The sequence below is a fragment of the Procambarus clarkii genome, chromosome 53 (assembly GCF_040958095.1).
Source record: "Procambarus clarkii isolate CNS0578487 chromosome 53, FALCON_Pclarkii_2.0, whole genome shotgun sequence".
Taxonomy (NCBI): domain Eukaryota; kingdom Metazoa; phylum Arthropoda; class Malacostraca; order Decapoda; family Cambaridae; genus Procambarus; species Procambarus clarkii.
Genome location: NC_091202.1, coordinates 10,904,046 through 10,925,661, shown reverse-complemented (window position 1 = coordinate 10,925,661; position 21,616 = coordinate 10,904,046). Strand labels below are relative to the sequence as shown.

At 47.2% G+C, this 21,616-nt stretch overlaps 1 protein-coding gene across 1 annotated transcript in view; it reads left to right on the top strand.

Moving 5' to 3' along the window:
• The window catches only part of LOC123767096 (kinesin-like protein KIF14), a 474,367-nt gene that overhangs the window by 200,237 nt on the left and 252,514 nt on the right, over positions 1-21,616 (top strand). Inside the window, 2 exon segments of the mRNA XM_045756600.2 lie at positions 19,679-19,960; positions 20,467-20,551. Coding sequence (XP_045612556.2) covers positions 19,679-19,960; positions 20,467-20,551 — 367 coding nt within the window.

The following is a 21,616-nucleotide window of genomic DNA, read 5'->3' as shown; positions in this document are numbered from 1 at the left end:
TTTTGTTTCCTGTAGAAAACAACAGCTGACTTGGCATTGTGTGGTGGTGGTGTGTGTGGCCAGGTACCAGTGTGTTGCTCCTCGAGTCATTGGGGTGGGGGGGTTCCTGGAAGTGTGAGAGGAGACCTGTCAACCCATTAATTATGGACTGCTGACTCCACGCCACATGTTTGTCTCGATACTATTCTCGATGCTTTTCACAAAATTAAGAGAGAAAATTTTACCATTTCAGTGGCTTGTAACACATTGCGCTATCATATTCCTTATTCAAAATGAAGAATGCGTAATAAATGGGTGTTTGTCAGTGGTGAGGGGGATGTATTAGCAGGTTAGGAAGTCAGCTAGCCTCTTTTTTTTGTTTTTTGTTGGCGACTTGAATGAGACGCTTCCAAGCCTGCTGCCTCAATACACCCCATGGATGGTGTGGTGGGTGCTGTGGGGGATGGTGTGGGTGATGTGGTGGGTGCTGTGGGGGATGGTGTGGGTGATGTGGGGGGTGGTGTGGGTGATGTGGTGGGTGGTATGGAGGGTGGTGTGGTGGGTGGTGTGAGGGATGGTGTGGGTGGTATGGGGGATGGTGTGGGTGGTATGGGGGATGGTGTGGGTGGTTTGGGGGGGTTTGGGTGGTGGTGTGGGGGATGATGTGGGTGGTGTGGGGGGATGGTGTTGGTGGTGTGGGGGATGGTGTGGGGGGATGGTGTTGTTTGTTGTGTGGGATGGTGTGGGTGGTGTGGGAGAGGGTGGAGGGGTGTGGAGGATGGTGTGGGTGGTGGGGGGATGGTGATTCCCCCATTTCAGATTATTATCGATACCTAAAGGGCATGAAAGATATTATAATGAAGCAGTGCACAACGAAGAAACAAACTAAAATTCAAAAGTTTGTGGTAAGGTTTCACAGTAGGCCTACAGGACCAGCACTAGCAAGGACTCCCTTCATGAGTCAGGTGCAATGTTTCCTAATGCTAATGTGTCCTGGCATATGTAAAAAAAAAAAAAAAAATTAAGAAGGTTGTTGGGGCCAGACGGATGGAACGAATTCCGCACTGGAACGAATCGACCTCGCCCCATATAGTTCGTGCAAGTGAGGACACACTGTACTGCGTCAGCCAGAAAAATGATAGGATGGATTACGAGAACTTTCAAATCCAGGGATCCCATCACAATGGTTGTACTCATCAAGTCACTTGTGTTGTCCCATCTCGAGTACAGTGGTACCTCGGAATGCGATTGTCCCTGTATGCGAGGTTTTCGGAAGGCGAGGTGTATTTACTCCAAAAATTTGTCTCGGAAGGCGATGGTTACTTCGGGAGGCGAGTTTGGACGCGAGTTTGTTGATACGCGTACAGCCGACCTAGTGCGTGGTGGTTCGGCGATCGTCGCCCCTCTGCCCCGCTGCCCCTCAGTGTACCATTGTCTCGCGGCTCAGTGACTACCCCCACATCAATTCTTGTCGCGGATTTTCAGTGTTTTGTTGGATTTTTGGTGATTTGTCTATACAATGTTATTATATATCTCACCATGAGTCCCAAGAAAGCCAGTGGTAAGGATAAAGGCCAGAAAGCTCATGTGAGGATGACAATAGAGGAGAAACAAGAGATCATTCGGAAGCATGAGAACGGTACACGTGTTGTTGAACTTTGTAGGCAGTACAACAAAGCCACATCAACAATATGCACTATACTTAAGAAGAAAAATAAGATTATGAGTGCTAATGTGGCAAAAGGAGTAAGAACATTAACGGCACAAAGACCACAAATACTTGAAGAAGTGGAAAAGTTGTTATTAATTTGGATACACGACAAGGAGTTGAGGGGTGATAGTGTTTCGGAGGCCATAATTTGTGAGAAAGCCAGGGTGTTGCACGAAGACCTTCTAAAGAAGACCCCTGCAACGAGTGATGCAGATAAGAAAGTTTAAGGCAAGCAGGGGCTGGTTTGAAAAATTTAGAAAGAGAAGTGGTATCCATAGTGTTACAAGGCATGGGGAGGCAGCCAGCTCAGACAAACCAGCCGCTGGACGATTTATTGACGAATTTAAAGAGTTTGCAGAGGATGAGGGATACCTACCGCAACAAGTGTTTAATTGTGACGAAACAGGACTGTTTTGGAAAAGAATGCCTAAGAGGATATACATTACCAAGGAAGAAAAATCCTTGCCTGGACACAAGCCTATGAAAGATAGGTTTACGCTTGTGCTGTGTTCAAATGCGAGTGGCGATTTGAAAATTAAACCCTTGCTAGTGTATCATTCTGAAAATCCAAGGGTTTTCAAACAGTATAATGTGCAGAAAACCTGTTTGTGTGTGATGTGGAAGTCTAATAAAAAAGCATGGGTGACTAGGCTTATTTTTTCAGAGTGGGTGAATGAAGTGCTGTGCCCTGCCATAGAAAAATATCTGCAGGAGAAACAATTGCCACTCAAAGCCGTGCTTCTCCTTGACAATGCTCCTGCTCATCCTCCAGGCTTGGAAGATGATTTGATGCCTCAATACAATAAATTCCTCACAGTTAAATTCCTTCCTCCTAACACCACTCCTCTAATTCAGCCTATGGACCAGAAAATCATAGCGAATTTTAAGAAACTGTATGAAAGGGCACTTTTCCGGAAATGTTTTGAAGTGACTGAAGCCACAAACCTCACCCTCAAAGAGTTCTGGAGAGAGCATTTTAACATTTGTAGTGCTTTAAAACTCGTTGACAAAGCCTGGCAAGAAGTGACTCAAAGAACCCTGATCTCTAGGTGGAGAAAATTGTGGCCTGAAGGTGTGAGAGAACTAGACTTTGAGGGGTTTGAGCCTATAAATGATGCGCCTATTGTTGAGGAAATTGTTAGTCTAGGCCAGCAAATGGGCTTGGAATTGGATGGTGATGATGTGGAGGAGTTGGTGGAAGAACACAACGAAGAACTGACCACCGAAGAACTCCTAGCCCTTCAACAGGAACAGCAAGCCAACACAGCAGCGAATGATTCTGCAGTGGAGGAGGAGGTGGCAGCAGCACCAACAGCACCAGCGAATGTCCCTTCTGCAGTAATTAAGAAGGTGTGTCAGATGTGGGAAGAGATTCAAACAACTATTGAACAGACTCACCCAGAGAAAGCTGTAGTAGGCCGTTGTCTTAATCTTTTCAATGACAATGTGATGCCTTACTACAGAGAGAGCTTGCGAAGAAGGAAAAAGCAAGCTTCCATGGACAAATTTGTGGTGAGGAAATCGAGCAGTGAGCCTCAACCAGGACCTAGTGGCACTCAGGTTAAACGTCCCAGGGAGAGCACACCAGAAAGGTCCTCACTGCCTGATGTGATTATGGAAGGGGACTCCCCTTCCAAACAGTAACTCCTCTCCTCCTCCCCCCTCCTCACCATCTTCCATACGCCTACAGCACTCGACAGCAAGGTAAGTAATAACTGGAACATAGTTTTGTAGGTTTATTTAGATGAATTAGGTAAATTAGGTATAAAAATTTAGTTTGATGTGGGGTTTTTGGGGTAGTCAGGAACGGATTAATTCATTTCCCTTTATTTCTTATGGGGAAATTAACTTCGGAATGCGAGTTTTCGGAAGGCGAGGCGTCTCCAGGAACGGATTAAACTCGCATTCTGAGGTATGCCTGTACTGCCCAGTACTCATTTCCCCCTTCAGAGCAGGAGATATTGCCAAAATAGAGGGAATACAGAGAACATGTACGGCACGCATAGACGCGATAAAGCACCTAAATTATTGGGATCGTCTCAAAGCTCTCCAAATGTACTCGCTAAAAAGGAGACGAGAGAGATACCAAATAATATACACATGGAAAATACTGGAAGGCCAGGTCCCTAATCTACGCAGTAAAATAACAACATACTAGAGTGAACAATATGGAAGAAAATGCAGATTAGAACCAGTGAAGAGCAGAGGTGCCATAGGCACAATCAGAGAACACTGTATAAACATCAGAGGTCTGTGGCTGTTCAACGTCCTCCTAGCGACTATAAGGAATATTGCCGGAACAACCGTGGACATCTTCAAGAGAAAACTAGACTGTTTTCTAAAAGAAGTTCCAGACCAACCGGGCTGTGGTGGGTATGTGGGCCTGCGGGCTGCTCCAAGCAACAGCCTAGTGGACCAAACTCTCACAGGTCAAGCCTGGCCTCGGGCCGGGCTTGGGGAGTAGAAGGACTCCCAGAACCCCATCAACCAGGTATCAACCAGATATCATAGAATCGCTAATAAATGCCTGCATAGAAATTTCAAATGTTTTCAAACAAATTGTTCATGACACCCAGGTACAATCAGGTGAAGTGCAGAACGCAGTTTCGACATCACCACAGCCGAGTGCTGTGTCGGGGGCGGCGCCACAGCAGGGTGCTGTGTCGGGACGGCGCCACAGCAGGGTGCTGTGTCGGGGGCGGTGGCGCCACAGCAGGGTGCTGTGTTGGGGGCGGCGCCACAGCAGGGTGCTGTGTCGGGGCCGGCGCCACAGCAGGGTGATGTGTCGGGGGCGGCGCCACAGCAGGGTGCTGTGTCGGGGGCGGCGCCACAGCAGGGTGCTGTGTCGGGGGCGGCGGCGCCACAGCAGGGTGCTGTGTCGGGGGCGGCGCCACAGCAGGGTGCTGTGTCGGGGGCGGCGCCACAGCAGGGTGCTGTGTCGGGGGCGGCGCCACAGCAGGGTGCTGTGTCGGGGGCGGCGCCACAGCAGGGTGCTGTGTCGGGGGCGGCGCCACAGCAGGGTGCTGTGTCGGGGGCGGCGCCACAGCAGGGTGCTGTGTCGGGGGCGGCGCCACAGCAGGGTGCTGTGTCGGGGGCGGCGCCACAGCAGGGTGCTGTGTCGGGGGCGGCGCCACAGCAGGGTGCTGTGTCGGGGGCGGCGCCACAGCAGGGTGCTGTGTCGGGGGGCGGCGCCACAGCAGGGTGCTGTGTCAGGGGGCGGCGCCACAGCAGGGTTTTGTGTCAGGGGGCGGTGTTGGTGGCAGCCCCACAACAGAGTGCGGTCTCTGGCAAAGGAAAACAAACAAAACAAGGGTCCGAAACCTGTCTTTATTAAAAATGGGGTACCTGTAAGCATGGGATATTGGGAAGAACAAATGGAATATGTAATTACGATCACCCTAGAAAGCGCAGAATCCTCCTTAGTACAGGCAAATGCACCTAAAGCTGTGAATTTTTTCACTCAAAAGTTTGCAAGAACTCCTTAGATAGGAAAGAGTGCTTCAATATGGAATGTTGAAGCACTTATTCACCTGGTATCCCTTTCCATACAAGGGATACCAGGCGAATAAGACCGACAAACCGCCTCGAGGAAAGCAGCCACAACACTATTTACCAGGAGTATTTTTTAGCAAGAGGAGGAGGAGTAGAATGGCTAAAAAAGTCCAGACTCTACCACCATCTCGGTCAAATGCTGGAGAGGACGCAAACACAGTGGCCTCCTTACCACAGCCTCAGATATTAACACCAAGTAAAGCTTCCAGCACTTCCACAAACATAACACTATTTTTATTTGCCAACATTCAGGGTATAAAAACTTGCAAATCTAACAAAGTGCAATTCATAGATGGCCTCCTACATGAATCAAATGCAGTGTTTGCAGCCCTAACGGAAAATCACACCAAGGACTAACATGATGGTGAAATATGGATTTCGGAGTACAATCTTTTCAGATGTGACAGGAAACACTGCCTACAGGGTAGGGCCAGCTTCTACTTCAAAGACGCACTCGTCTGTACTGAGCTGTACACCACAAATTATATGGTGGAAGTGCTGATAATCAAAATAGAGATCTTATATGTAGTTATTGTCCTTGTATACAAATCACCGGAGGCAAATCACCAGCAGTTTAAAGATCAACTAATGAAAATATAACACTGCTTGGAAAATTCCACAAATCCAGCCCCAAACATCATTCTGCTTGGGGACTTCAACCTACGGCACCTGAAATGGGAAAACCTACCTAATACAGTTATATCAGAAAAAATACCAGGAAGTAGCCTAAATGAACAGGCACATGCAAATGACCTGCTACAGATGTGCGACAGGTTTGTCTTAAACCAGCAAATAGTAGAACCAACTAGGTAGGAGAACACGCTGGACCTCATTTTCACCAATAATGATGAATTGATCAGGAAGATTATGATTACAAATACCTGTTACTCAGATCACAACTTAATTGAAGTTCTGACACGCTTGGGGAATAGACCTTCAAAACCAGTCCTGATTCCCGGTGGAGGAGATTTCAGCAAATTCAACTTTAATAATAAACAGATAAACTGGAAGCAAATAAACCAAGACTTCACAAAAATAAGCTGGGAAGAACAGCTGGAAAAGGCAAACCTGAACAAGTGCCTGGAAAAAATAAGCTCCGTAGCACTAGAAATATGTTCAAACCGCAAAACCCCCGAAGAAAAAAAAAGGAAGAGATACAGATTGGAACGAGAACGTCGTTCCCTCTTTAGGCGAAGAAAATTAATCACATTTCACCTAGAGTGGTGGTTTTCCAAAGTGGCAATCATGAAAATTCTGTTATCTCTCTTCTAATGAGATGAGCCGCATGAAGGTTCGTTTGGTGTACAATATATTCCACGAGCGGCTCATCATAGAATGCTGTAAAATAATCCAATTCACTCATATCCTCTCCATTATCAGGGAAAAGCTCTGTAATCCCAATGTCTTTATTGTCAAAGGCAGGAATTCGAGGAATAAAACCAGCACCATCACTCCACACTAGTACACCTGGTCTCCTGCGAGACGCAACAGGGGCATGACGGCGAGGAAGCGATGCACACCGTGGACCAAGAGCTGAAGCCCGTCTAAGCACAGTACGGCCGCTACGTGCACGTGAGGTGGAAGCACGTGAACATGAGGCTCTTGGTGCCTCATGTTTTTCCATGCAGTGGCGCTTGGCTGGGCAAGACGCTGCTGACGCGACAAATTCTCGCCTTGTAACACCACTGGTACCGGTACCAGGCTCGGTAACACTATGTTCTGATTACACTTCACTAAAACCAGAAAAAGTCGCCTTCCTCTGACTCGTCACCGAAAGTATCCTCAGACTCTAAATAATTACAGGAACTGTGTGGTCGAGGGTGAATTGGAGTAGACACTGGGCGAGGTGGCATGGGTGAGCATATAGGCTTCGCCATGGGAGGCGTCTGTATCTCATTTTCACTGTCCGTGCTATCATCATCGGTCAATTGTGTGTAGTCTTCATCAATGTCAGTCATCAAAATCACTTTCCTCACCATCAGAAAATAATTCACTGGTTTGCTCTTGGGTGAGTGATTGCGTGGTGCGCGCCCGGGAAGCGTTCGGCCGTGCTCTCGACATGGTAGCTGCTGGGTAACTGATGCCTCCCACGCGATGATAGCGTGAGCTGGATTTTTTTACAAAATTACGGCTGTTTACTATAGCCCCTAGGCAGCGTATGGGGACCCCCTCTACCCCGCGGGCCTTTCAAATCTTGCTCGGTACTCAAATACATCATATGATTTGGAGCGCAAGTTACCTCAAGTCACTCAACACATCATATGATGTGTTGCACAATTAAGGGGTTAATTTTTTTTGGGCTGATTTTTTCTCGGATTTCAAACTCTATTTTCTTTGTCTTTTTAGGTTGTTTTGATGATTAGGGACCATATTAGGGCTTTTTCACTTATATAAAGTATACCCTAAATATATCCCCCTAAATCATTATAATTATAATTATCCCTATTTTAATAATTATTTTGTGTTTTTGGGGGGTTATTTTTTCTCGACTTATTTCAACACATATTGACCTACAGCTTTCACATATTCGAGTACGAATGCCAAACGTGTTAATGTTATTGTTAATGTAAATGTTAACACTTTCGCGCTTTAGATTAGAGATAACTCGTCGCCGTTTTTTCTTACGATTCCGCATAACAGCCTACTTTTCTCGTCCATCGAAAAAATATTTCTATAAATTCCATTTTTTAACCGAAATGGATGGGGATACTTTTGTTTTGTAGAGAATTTATTTCCAAATTTTTTGGTACCAGAATGAATATTATATCACAAACTTCTATGAGTTAAAAAAAAAATACACAAAGTATGTTTGGGGGTGTGGCGAGCGTGTGGCAGTGGGTTCCCTTTAGCCGTTAATATATCCAACACGTGGGAAATATTTGTATGTGTTATGTATATGTCTGTGTAGGGAATTTTACTGCGATCACTGTGATGCAAATTATAAAATGTTTCAACAAGTATAAACATGACAAACATCAAACGAACGAAAACAATGCGTTCGTTTCTGCCGCGAACGCATACTGAGCGACGTGGTTCTATATTTGGCGCTTCTCTTACACATGCTTTGTACAAATGTTATACAGTTCATCTTATAGAAAATTTTATTGTGAACACATTGGTATAAAAAAGAAATACGTACATAGAAAAGTAGGGTCAGGAAACGTATAAACTTTCCAAGCATGATTTCCCCCCTGTGTTTTCGCCAGTGCGCTCGCGGCTAACTACTCTCCACTTCACACACTCTTGCGGGTGGGCAATTACCTATATTAAACATTCATATGCATATGTCCGCGTAGAGAATTTTATTGCGATTCCAATGATACCAAAATTAGCGATGTAGGACAACTGTAGGCTTCGCAACCATTAAGAGAGTGGAAACATTTTGTTGCTGTTTGGCGCTCTCGGCGAGTGATCTGCATACAGGCATACCTCAGAATACGATTTTAATCCGTTCCTGGAGACGCCTCGCCTTCCGAAAACTCGCATTCCGAAGTTAATTTCCCCATAAGAAATAAAGGGAAATGAATTAATCCGTTCCTGACTACCCCAAAAACCCCACATCAAACTAAATTTTTATACCTAATTCATCTAAATAAACCTACAAAAGTATGTTCCAGTTATTACTTACCTTACTGTCGAGTGCTGTAGGCGTATGGAAGATGGTGAGGAGGGGGGAGGAGGAGAGGAGTTAGTGTTTGGAAGGGGAGTCCCCTTCCATAATCACATCAGGCAGTGAGGACCTTTCTGGTGTGCTCTCCCTGGGACGTTTAACCTGAGTGCCACTAGGTCCTGGTTGAGGTTCACTGCTCGATTTCTTCACCAAATATTTGTCCATGAAAGCTTGCTTTTCCCTTCTTCGCAAGCTCTCTCTGTAGTAAGGCATCACAGTGTCATTGAAAAGATTAAGACAACGGCCTACTACAGTTTTGTCTGGGTGAGTGTGTTCAATAGTTGTTTGAATCTCTTCCCACATCTGACACACCTTCCTCATTACTGCAGAAGGGACATTCGCTGGTGCTGTTGCCACCACCTCCTCCTCCACTGCAGAATCATTCGCTGCTGTGTTGGCTTCCTGTTCCTGTTGAAGGGCTAGGAGTTCTTCGGTGGTCAGTTCTTCGTTGTGTTCTTCCACCAACTCCTCCACATCATCACCATCCAATTCCAAGCCCATTTTCTGGCCTAGACTAACAATTTCCTCAACAATAGGCGCATCATTTATAGGCTCAAACCCCTCAAAGTCTAGTTCTCTCACACCTTCAGGCCACAATTTTCTCCAGCCAGAGATCAGGGTTCTTTGAGTCACTTCTTGCCAGGCTTTGTCAACGAGTTTTAAAGCACTAAAAATGTTAAAATGCTCTCTCCAGAACTCTTTGAGGGTGAGGTTTGTGGCTTCAGTCACTTCAAAACATTTCCGGAAAAGTGCCCTTTCATACAGTTTCTTAAAATTCGCTATGATTTTCTGGTCCATAGGCTGAATTAGAGGAGTGGTGTTAGGAGGAAGGAATTTAACTGTGAGGAATTTATTGCATTGAGGCATCAAATCATCTTCCAAGCCTGGAGGATGAGCAGGAGCATTGTCAAGGAGAAGCACGGCTTTGAGTGGCAATTGTTTCTCCTGCAGATATTTTTCTATGGCAGGGCACAGCACTTCATTCACCCACTCCGAAAAAATTAGCCTAGTCACCCATGCTTTTTTATTAGACTTCCACATCACAGACAAACGGGTTTTCTGCACATTATACTGTTTGAAAACCCTTGGATTTTCAGAATGATACACTAGCAAGGGTTTAATTTTTAAATCGCCACTCGCATTTGAACACAGCACAAGCGTAAACCTATCTTTCATAGGCTTGTGTCCAGGCAAGGATTTTTCCTCCTTGGTAATATATGTCCTCTTAGGCATTCTTTTCCAAAACAGTCCTGTTTCGTCACAATTAAACACTTGTTGCGGTAGGTATCCCTCAGCCTCTGCAAACTCTTTAAATTCGTCAATAAATCGTCCAGCGGCTGGTTTGTCTGAGCTGGCTGCCTCCCCATGCCTTGTAACACTATGGATACCACTTCTCTTTCTAAATTTTTCAAACCAGCCCCTGCTTGCCTTAAACTCTTTCTTTTCTGCATCACTCGTTGCAGGGGTCTTCTTTAGAAGGTCTTCGTGCAACACCCTGGCTTTCTCAGAAATAATGGCCTCCGAAACACTATCACCCCTCAACTCCTTGTCGTGTATCCAAATTAATAACAACTTTTCCACTTCTTCAAGTATTTGTGGTCTTTGTGTCGTTAATGTTCTTACTCCTTTTGCCACATTAGCACTCATAATCTTATCTTTCTTCTTAAGTATAGTGCATATTGTTGATGTCGCTTTGTTGTACTGCCTACAAAGATCAACAACACGTGTACCGTTCTCATGCTTTCGAATGATCTCTTGTTTCTGCTCTATTGTCATCCTCACATGAGCTTTCTGGCCTTTATCCTTACCACTGGCTTTCTTGGGACTCATGGTGAGATATATAATAACAAATTGTATAGACAAATCACCAAAAATCCAACAAAACACTGAAAATTCACGACAAGAATTGATGTGGGGGTAGTCACTGCGCGCGAGACAATGGTGAACTGAGGGGCAGCGGGGCAGAGGGGCGACGATCGCCGAACGACCACGCGCTAGGTCGGCTGTACGCGTATCAACAAACTCGCGTTCAAACTCGACTCCCGAAGTAACCATCGCCTTCCGAGACAAATTTTTGGAGTAAATACACCTCGCCTTCCGAAAATCTCGCATACAGGGACAATCGTATTCCGAGGTACCACTGTAGTTTTTTATTTGGTGTTGATACTCCTTATGCTTGGGCGGCATTTTAGAGGTATGCTCTTATAGACAATTTCATTGCGAACACGGTGATACCAAATTTAAATACGTGCGCCTTCAATTATTGTCAGGACAGTCAAAAGAGTGTACACTTTTTCGGTCTTACCGCGTAGGCGCGCGAAGTGCCGAAAGCATCTGGGGTATTGTTTTTTTTTGAGCGCCGAGAGTGCGAAAGTGTTAATTAAAACATACAATTAAATTAATGAATTAAAACTGTCTAAATTTATTCATTGTTGATAACTTCAACTTCAATTATCTCTGAAACTAGAGTTTCAACTTTGAGTGGCTTCTAAAATATCTAGTTTTTCACTGATTCTCACTATTTTGACGTATTGTCTGCTCAGCTGTCTGTTCTACAATCCCTTCAGAATGGATTTTTCATAAACTTTATATATTTGGAGTTACATTTTTTGGGGTGGAAATTTGCTGCATATTTCAAATGCCCTATTGATGATTTTTTTTTACAGTAAACTATACTGAAAACCTTTATTCTAATTTGATGAAAATGAAGATCATATGCTATTCTGAGAGAATAATAACATTAAATGAACAATTGGTGAAAGTTCATATTTTTTTTAATCTGAATTGAAAATCTGAAGTTTTCAATTTTCAATTTTAAAATTAATTTTGATTCTCTTGATTTTCAAATTACACTGATCATTTGGACAGAGTTGGAGCATTTACCGAGTTGATTATGCCAAAAAGATTGGAAAGTGTCTTGTGGAAGTTTTAAAAAATTATGTTAAATTATTTTATGTCAAATCACATATGTACTGTATATATTGTGTGGTCTAAGGGTTAATGATGATAAGTTCCAGCTGTTGCACTCGGAAAAAATGAAAAATGTAAAACAGAAACCACGCACAAAATGCCATCAAATCATAACATAGAACAAAAAAGCAATGTAAAGGATTTGGGTGTACTCATGTCGGATGACCTAACCTTTAAACACTTTCATGCACCCTTCACTTGGATGTACGGGCGTTTTTTTTCTATCGCTTGTGGGGTCGCGTCGTACATTTATGGTCCGTGTTATAGTAGGTATATACTACTCGATCGACTTGGGGTTTGTATGAATATGTTTGCCATTAAATTTCCGTTTTCTCTAATAGGCACAGTGCCTATTTGAGAAAACGGCATTGTATTGTAACTTAGAGGAGAGACTATTGAGTTGGTGACACAACGAGGGTAATCGCCCACTTCCACACACTCTTGTGTTGGCCGGGATCATGATTCTACATTTATATGCATATGTCTGTGTAGAGAATTTTACTGCGAGTTCAGCGATATAAAATTTAATGCTGTAGGACTAATGTGGAGCTGACAACAAACAAAAGAGTATGAACATTTTGTTGCTGTTTGGGCATACGGCGAGACGGCGAGTGATCTACATTTTTATTTATTTCGTGGTGGAATAGCTAATGCTTTGGTTACATTTTATACATATGATCTTGTAGAGAATTTTATTGCCAACACATTGATACCAAAAGGAAATACGTAGCTCGAGAATTGGTGTCAGGAGAGTGAAAAGATTACACACTGTTAGGTGTTTATGCTCAAGAGAAAAAAACGCCGCGCGCACTTATGCGCAGAGTTTTTTTCGCGATGCCCGGCCACATTAAAGTGTTAAAGAACACAATAAAGTAGCCGTCACAACTGCAAGAAAAATGACAGGTTGGATAACATGAAGTTTTCAAACTAGAGATGATATACCAATGATAGTACTTGTCAAGACACTAGTGCTCTCTAGTGTGGAATATTGTTGCACAATGATGGCCCCTTTCAAAGCTGGAGAAATTGCTGACCTGGAGAGCACGTAGAGATCCTTTACTGCTAGAATCCACTCGGTAAAACATCTAAAATTATTGGGACCGACTAAAATACCTAAATCTGTATTTTCTTGAGCACAGGTGGGAGATGCATAATAATTTACACATGAAAAATAATAGAGGGGCTGGTCCCAAACCTGTACACAGACTTATCACCACATGAGACCAGGAGGCATGGCAGGATGTGCAGAATACCCCCATTGAAAAGCAGAGGTGCAATAGGTACTCTGAGAAATAACTCTATCAACATCATAGTCCCGAGACTGTTCAGCACGCTTCCACTACACGTAAGGGGCATAACTGGCCGACCCCTCACAGTGTTCAAGAGAGAACTGGATAAACACCTCCAAAGGATACTTGATCAACCAGGCTGTGACTCGTACGTCAGGCTGCTAGCAGCCGCCTCCAACATCCTAGTTGACCAGTCCAGCAATGAGGCCTGGTCAATGACCAGGACACAGAGACTCGAAACCAACAAAGGGTAACGCAAGGTAAAGGTAGTGTGTGCTGGAGGATTGCATAAGGGTGGTGTAGTCAGCTGGAGGATTGCATAAGGGTGGTGTAGTCAGCTGGAGGATTGCATAAGGCTGGTGTAGTCAGCTGGAGGATTGCATAAGGCTGGTGTAGTCAGCTGGAGGATTGCATAAGGCTGGTGTAGTCAGCTGGAGGATTGCATAAGGCTGGTATAGTCAGCTGAAGGATTGGGTGAAACTTAGCTGTAATGGAGTCCTGCAGATTATTTATCTGTTGCAATTTTATCTCAAAACTGCATTTCCTGGGAATGCTGCATTATTAGCAAGTGTTAGGAATATTCCTAATTAAATAAAATTAATAAAATATTATTTCTGGGGGGAGCCCCGTCGGCTCCCCGGAGCTTTACCGGCTGATATGCTAATGTCAGACTTTGGCATCAGTCATGTGTATGGAGTTCTAGGGCCTACCGGGGACCACGAGCCAGAACCTGGCCCCCTCAGAGAGGCAAGGGGAGCAATGGCCTATAGAAACCCCCGTGTGGTTGGAAGCATTCTATGTCTGCCATCGACCGGGTCAAGCATCCAGAAAGGTAAGCATTCCAAAACAAACCCCTATTCTGGTGAAAATTGCTACCTAAGCCGAACTAGTGAATAGAACTCTTCAACAGAAAACACGGAAACTAGTATGACGTCATACGTCACCGCGCCGCTGTCTGCGCAGCTCCCCCTCCCCGGGAGGGGGAAGGGGGAGCCCCAGACCTCCCACGCCGGCTATCCACCCATCAGTTCTTCGGCTGATGCTATAGGCAATGGTTATGTGCTCCGGCTCCAGTGGTTGTTTCAGCACTGTACCTAGAGTGTGGTGTCTGTTTTCTAGGTGGTGCGTGAGCCGGGTGTGATTCTTCAGTACTCGGGCTGCATGCGCCTAGGGTTCCCTTCCCTAGGTGCCCTGTAAGTACTGCCCTTGGGGCTTGGGGCCACCTTCCACAAGTTCCTTGGGTCCTGCCCCTGCTTGGCCGTTTACCGCTTGGTTTTCGGCCGCTCTTTGTGTGCTCGGGTGTTCTGTCTCCCTTGTTCGCCTTAGAGTAAGGGGCAGTGTTTGCACTGGTGGGGCGCGGGGTACTGTGCAGCTTGTCTTTACCAATCATAGCGGCCGGCTCTGTTCCGCTTGGGTATGCTGTCCTCTTGCGGGGTTTTCTTTTTCTTTTGTTTATATAACTGGTGGGGGGGTCTGCCTTCGTTCTTGCCCCTTGTGTCCCTTGTGTTCTGAGTATTTCTGGTGGTACCCCCTGCTAGGTCCCCGTGAGTGTACACGTCCCGGGGGTTCAGCTCTTAGAAAGTTGTTTGGTAGCTTGGGTGCCGGTTAGCAGTACCCTGCCTGGGATTACCTGAGCGCGAGTCCTCTTAAAGTAAACGCTCGGGACCCTGGGAAACCCCTGGGGGCTCGCGGGTCCGATGGATGTGACCCCAGAGCCCCCCCCTCGCTTCCAGCGAGTTTGAGGGTTGCTCTCACCTTTTGTCTCTGGGTGACTCTCTGTTTTGCCTCCGTCTGCTGCCTGTGGGGTCGGTGACACCTTCGACCCGGTGTCCTGCGAGTTTGGTTGCTCGTTGTGGCTCGGTTACCCAGTTGTGCTAACAAAGCGGGTGCGGGCAGCAGGGGCGTTGCACTTGAGCCTTGGTGGTGGCAACGTTCTCGTGGTTTCCTCCCCGGGAGCCCCGGGGCTGCCCCGTTGTATTTCGTTTTGGGACTTGGGGGTGTTGGTTGCTTCGGTTCCATCCACGCCCCCTTGTCTTTCCCCTGGTTCACCCTTCCTGCCTGTATCCGGTTCCTTACCGTCTGTAGGTTCAGGGCGGGGTGTTTGGTGGTGTTGAGACTCGGGCAGTCTCGGGGAATTCCCCTTCCGGGGTAGTGACGGGGGCATTTGGGCCTGTTCCTCCAGCCGTGTTGTATGAGTCTGCCAGTGGGCTCCCTTCCTTAGTGTTTTCACGGCTGCCCCGGTTTTCTGGTACGGCCGGGGCTTTGGGGGAACGGCTCGGCCCCGGGGCCTGTCGTGTAGGTTCCCGGGGCTGGGGAGGGGCTGACTTGGGGGGGCCTTGGCCCCGTTAGACCCCGTGGGGGGTTTTATCCCCCTCTCGGCGGGGCTTGTGGTTACGCGGAGTGGGGTCTTTCCTCCCCACTCGCCGTACGTGCTGTTGGACGTCGGCCCCTCCCCGGGCTCGGTTCCTTGGCCTTTGAGTCGGTTGGTTCCGTCTTGTGGGTGGATGTTTCCTCCCCCGCTTTTTGGGACGGTGTTTTTGTCATGTTTCCCCGTTCGATGGGGTTCTGCGTGACTTTTGATCTCGGGTGCGCCTGCGCCTTCGTGTGCCTTCGGGACTAGTGTTGGCTTCTGTGTTCTCGAGGGTACGGGAAGGTTTTTCGCTACTTCCCGCATTATTGGAACGTCTGTCGGCTCCTAGTACTTGTCGCCCTGTTGGGCTACTTGTCGCCCTGTTGGGCTACTTGTCGCCCTGTTGGGCTACTTGTCGCCCTGTTGGGCTACTTGTCGCCCTGTTGGGCTACTTGTCGCCCGGTTGGGCTACTTGTCGCCCGGTTGGGCTACTTGTCGCCCGGTTGGGCTACTTGTCGGCCGTTTGGGCTACTTGTCGCCCGTTTGGGCTACTTGTCGCCCGTTTGGGTTCCCTTTTTTTGGGCTCTTTGCTTCTTTGGCCGGTTTTATTGTTCCTGCTTCCTCTTTTGGCTCTTTTTCTCGTGCAATAGTCCTGGCTGGCGCCTTCCCGCAGGGAGGGTGTGCGGTTCGGCCAGCGTGTTATGCGCATGCGCCGTGGAGTTTGTTTTGGTCTGGGCGATGGTTCAGTGCTGGGGTTTTGCGCCCTTTTTTGCTACAGTGCTTCGCCTCTCGTTCTTCTCCCTGGCTGCGGTATGTGCCCCTTTGCGCCAGGGGTGTCCTGGTTCCCAGTTGTGGGGAGGACACCGCGGTTTTCTGTGTCATGGGTGTGGACCGCCTCCTTCGCCTCTCCCTGTTCTCCTGCGGGTCCGGCTCTGGCGTCTTCACCTGGCGGTCCTCCCAAGTTCTTCTGGGCACGGTTGAGTCGTGTCAAGTTCGAGCCACCATTCGCCAGGTGAGTTTCTGCGGTCTGGCGTCTTTTGGCCGGGCGCTGGATGCGGCGGTGTTCATATACCTGTCTTTATTTAGGTATAATTTTGTACGACTGAGACCGTTCGCACACCAGTGACTGTCCCTTTATCACCCCTTCCTGTCCCCCTCATGTGCATGTCCAACCCATGCTGGAGTCGTTCAGGGGACCCTCCTTTTTTAATGTTGTGAGGTGTGGGGGTTGTAGGGTTGGTTCTGTACTCACCTGGTGAGGCTCCTGGCTGTGCTTGCAGGATTTGAGCTCTGGCTCTTGGGTCCCGCCTATCTGGTAGAACTTGCGGGATAGTACCAGTGGAGTGCAGTGGTGCTATTGGCACTTTTGGGGAACACTGTATTACCATCAGTGGTCTGTGCTTGTTACACGACCTACTTGCGAGCATAAGCCTTCTTGCTGGTTCGTCCGTGGACTTCCAGGGCGCACTGGCCTGTTTTCGTATGGCAGTTCCGGCCCGTCCTGGTTGTGGGGGTATGTGGGCCGGTGGACTGCTCCTAGCAGCTGCCTGGTGGGCCATCCTCTGGCTGGTCTGGCCTGACCTTGGGCCGGGCTTGAGGTGTAAAAGTGCTCCCAGTACCTCATCCAGCAGGTATCGAGCGGGGTTTCTCCGCCGTCGGTCGCCTGGTGCAGGTTTCTGGGCCTGCAGGGTTTTGTCGTGTCTCCGTTGGCCCTGTCTGGGGTCTGCCTGCTCCGTTCTCTGCCTTTGCAGAGAGGAGTTGCTATTTACATGTTGCATGTTGCAGTGGTGCCTGTTGCTGCTGCTGCTGCACGTGAGCATTGGTACCGTGTTTCACGGTGGCGTGTCCTTGTTCCTGTGTCCGGTTGTGGAGTGGCGCTTTGCTGCCGTTTTGTGCCTGGGGATTGCGTGGGGTTTTTGTCCCTGCCTGATTGGCCACCCCTGGTTGTTCTCCTGTTTTTTTTTTTTTTTTTTTTTTTTTTTGTGCTTCTGCTCTTTCTTCCTGCCTCTTCTGCAGCAGGAATGTTCTGCGTGTGTTCTTAGGCGTTGGTCAGCCTGTGTCCTGTGATGTGCTTCTTTGTCTCGGTCTGTTGCAGTTGTTCGTGCCCCTTGGTTCGGGTCCTGTTCTGGCGGCGACCCTTCCGCCTTCTTTGGTTTTCCTAGCTTGCCCTGCCGGTTGTTGTTGTTTTATTTTTTTGGGGGGGTTCTTGCGATGTCTCGCGTCGGACCCGTCGTTTCTGAACTCCTGGCGGGCTTGCATGCTTCGGAGTTTTTCTGTTCGGCAGACGTTCCATCTCCTTGTGCCGCCTGGGTTTCGGTGGTCGCGCCCGAGATCTTCTCGCGGCTCCGCCTTTTTCCTGGGCTCGGGGGGGCCTTGTCGGGGCTGCTTATGTTCTGCCTCGTGGTCTCGCCTCCGGTTGGTGGTCGGGTGGCTTCGTGGTAGGTGTCCCACCTGCGTGCTTTCTTGGCGGCAGTATGGGGTATTTTGGCGGTCCTTCCTTTTCCTGTCCCTTCTTCGGTGGGTCCTTCTTGTTGGCTTGGTTTACTCTCGGCTTGGTTTTCTAGTGGGGGTTGGGGGCCGTCGTCTTGCCACATACTGTCGCCTCTTTTCGTGCGGCGCAGGCGGAGCCGCTTCAGCTTGCTTTCGGTCTTGGTGTTGCTTCTGCACCGTTAGTCAGCTGTCTTGTGCGTCATTTCACCTCCGGCCTGTTCGTGCGCCGCTTGCACCATCCTGGTCTCTGGTCAGCGTGCTCTGTCTTCTCCTCGGTTGGTAGTGCCCCTTCGGTTCCGGTGTGTTTTTTCGTCGGCTCTTTCCTTTGGGCCTTTGCCTCTGGGGGTCGGTTCGCTGTGTTTTCTTGCTCCTTCGGTTTTAGCGTTTTGGTTGTTTGATGGCAGCAGTCTCCATCTTTTCTGGCGCGGGGTGGGGCTGCTGCATTCTGGAGGGGTCCAGGGTTTGTTGGTGCTTTGTTGGTCGGGCCGGGGGTGTGTCGTTTTTGTGTTCAGTGGCGGCCCTCTGCTGTTGTTTGCGTGCCACGGCGTTTGGGTCCGGAGCGCGTTTTGCGTTGATCCGGTTCTGTTCTTCCCGGTTCGCGGGTGATGGTGTCCCGGGTGGTCAGCCGTGTTCTTGCGGCTAAGCTGCCTGTGTTCTTCCCTCATGCCTGTGGCGTTCGTGGCTTCGCTGCTCTCGCTGCCGTCTGGGCGACGTGGCCTTGCAGTCTTTCGGGCATGGATTTTTGGTGTTCGTGCAGGGGCCTTGCTGCTCGTGGTTCTCGTGTTGTTCCCGGGATTTTCGGGGCTGTGGCGCCTTGGGTTGGCGTTTGCTGCCGGTTGTCTCGCCTCCTTGGGGGGTGCGTGGTGTCCGCCTCCCGGTTTTGTCCCTTTGACCTTCCTCTGTGGGTAGTTAGCTCCGGGGAGCCGACGGGGCTCCCCCCAGAAAACCAGCGTTGAATGTAATGAAACGCCATTTTCTGGGTGAGACCCGGAGGCTCCCCGGCAACCCTCCCTCCCTCCGGTCGGCGTTTTTCGCGTGTTTTGACATCCAGCCTCAGAACTGATGGGTGGATAGCCGGCGTGGGAGGTCTGGGGCTCCCCCTTCCCCCTCCCGGGGAGGGGGGAGCTGCGCAGACAGCGGCGCGGTGACGTATGACGTCATACTAGTTTCCGTGTTTTCTGTTGAAGAGTTCTATTCACTAGTTCGGCTTAGGTAGCAATTTTCACCAGAATAGGGGTTTGTTTTGGAATGCTTACCTTTCTGGATGCTTGACCCGGTCGATGGCAGACATAGAATGCTTCCAACCACACGGGGGTTTCTATAGGCCATTGCTCCCCTTGCCTCTCTGAGGGGGCCAGGTTCTGGCTCGTGGTCCCCGGTAGGCCCTAGAACTCCATACACATGACTGATGCCAAAGTCTGACATTAGCATATCAGCCGGTAAAGCTCCGGGGAGCCTCCGGGTCTCACCCAGAAAATGGCGTTTCATTACATTCAACGCTGGTTTTTTGCTTTACAATGATTGGGAAATCCAAATGACTGTTTCCTCTAGTACCTGCAGGGTATATTTGTGCTCAACCCTGCAAGCACATCTAGATGAGTACATACTTGAATTCATACTTATATATGTTCATATGTGCATTCATAAGCAAATTTCTATTCTTGTAGATCTTTGAAAGATGAAGTTGAACGTCTTCGACTCCAGCAATTGAGGAGGAGTTCTTCTCAGCTTTTTGATGGGGAGGTTATGGGAGATGAAGAAATATCTGATCAAGAGGGAGGTACTGATGATAAAGAGAAAGATCTGTTGGAGAGAGAAAATGCTGTCAATCAAAAGGAAATGGAAAGTAATCAGGCAATCCAAGAAAAAGAAGAAGAAATAGCAGGCTTAAGGGAACAGTTAAGATGCACACAGTTGCACTGTCAACATGTTCTCAGTGAGAAAAATAGGTAAGCTGTATTCTGACAAATTTTTTACACAAGGTCCTAAAATATACATTGTCAATTTTTTCATTCATACATTAGATTGACTAGAGAAATACAACAAGCAAATTATGTACAAGGCATTGTATGGTACTGTACAATTTTTAAGTTTCTAGTTGTGTGTTAAATTTTGGTAATTTCTATCCATTTAAGTTTTTCCAAGCAACCTAAGCTTTTATAACTAAATTTCCTACACTCCTTCAATCCATCACCTGTAGTAACTTAATTTGTTGATTATTTGTTTTTTTAATCAACAGTATGGCTCCACTGTACAGTATTTCCACTTTGATGTAGAGTGCTATTTCTAGCTATTACAGTACAGTATTGATATGTTCTTCGATTATTCACAGGCGATTGAAATGTTTCCAGTTAACATAAGGATTCGTACAATTTTCCTCATAGTATTTAATACATAAAAGCTAGATTATTTAATTTTATGCCAATATTTTTGTTTACATTTACATACATAACAGAAATCTAGAGCAGCGTCTTCAAGCAGCAGAGGCTCAGCGTCAACAAGCTCTGGAAAGTCTTCGCCGTCTTGGTATTGCCAGTGAGGTATGCATAATAGTATGTTCAGGGAAAATTAGGGTGAATGGTGTACTTAACAGTACAGTACTAATTGTGACTGTGAAGGTGCATTGTGTTGAAAACTTAGGATTTGACTATTTAAGAATAACCCAGAGATGGCATAGTGACATCCAAATAGAGAAACGTGTAATTACCTAAGTGTAGTTACAGGATGAGAGCTACGCTCGTGGTGTCCCGTCTTCCCAGCACTCTGTCATATAACGCTTTGAAACTACTGACGGTCTTGGCCTCCACCACCTTCTCACTTAACTTGTCCCAACTGTCTACCACTCTATTTGCGAAGGTGAATTTTCTTGTATTTCTTCGGCATCTGTGTTTAGCAAGTTTAAATCTATGACCTCTTATTCTTGAAGTTCCAGGTCTCAGGAAGTCTTCCCTGTCGATTTTATCAATTCCTGTTACTATTTTGTACGTAATGATCATATCACCTCTTTTTCTTCTGTCTTCTAGTTTTGGCATGTTTAATGCTTCTAACCTCTCCTCGTAGCTCTTGCCCTTCAGTTCTGGGAGCTACTTAGTAGCATGTCTTTGCACCTTTTCCAGTTTGTTGATGTGCTTCTTAAGATATGGGCACCACACAACAGCTGCATATTCTAGCTTTGACCTAACAAAAGTCATGAACAATTTCTTTAGTATATCGCCATCCATGTATTTAAAAGCCATTCTGAAGTTAGAAAGCATAGCATAGGCTCCTTGCACAATAATCTTTGTGGTCCTCAGGGGATAGTTTTCTATCTAGAACCACCCCTATATCATCTTTCTTTATCAGAATTGTTTAAAGATTTCTCACATAATATATAGGTTGTGTGGGGTCTATGTTCTCCTATTCCACATTCCATAACATGGCATTTATTAACATTAAATTCCATTTGCCAAGTGGTGCTCCATATACTTATTTTGTCCAGGTCATCTTGAAGGGCATGACAATCGTCTAAGATTCTTATCCTTCCTATTATCTTAGCATCATCAGCAAACATGTTCATATAATTCTGTATACCAACTGGTAGATCATTTACGTAGACAATAAACATC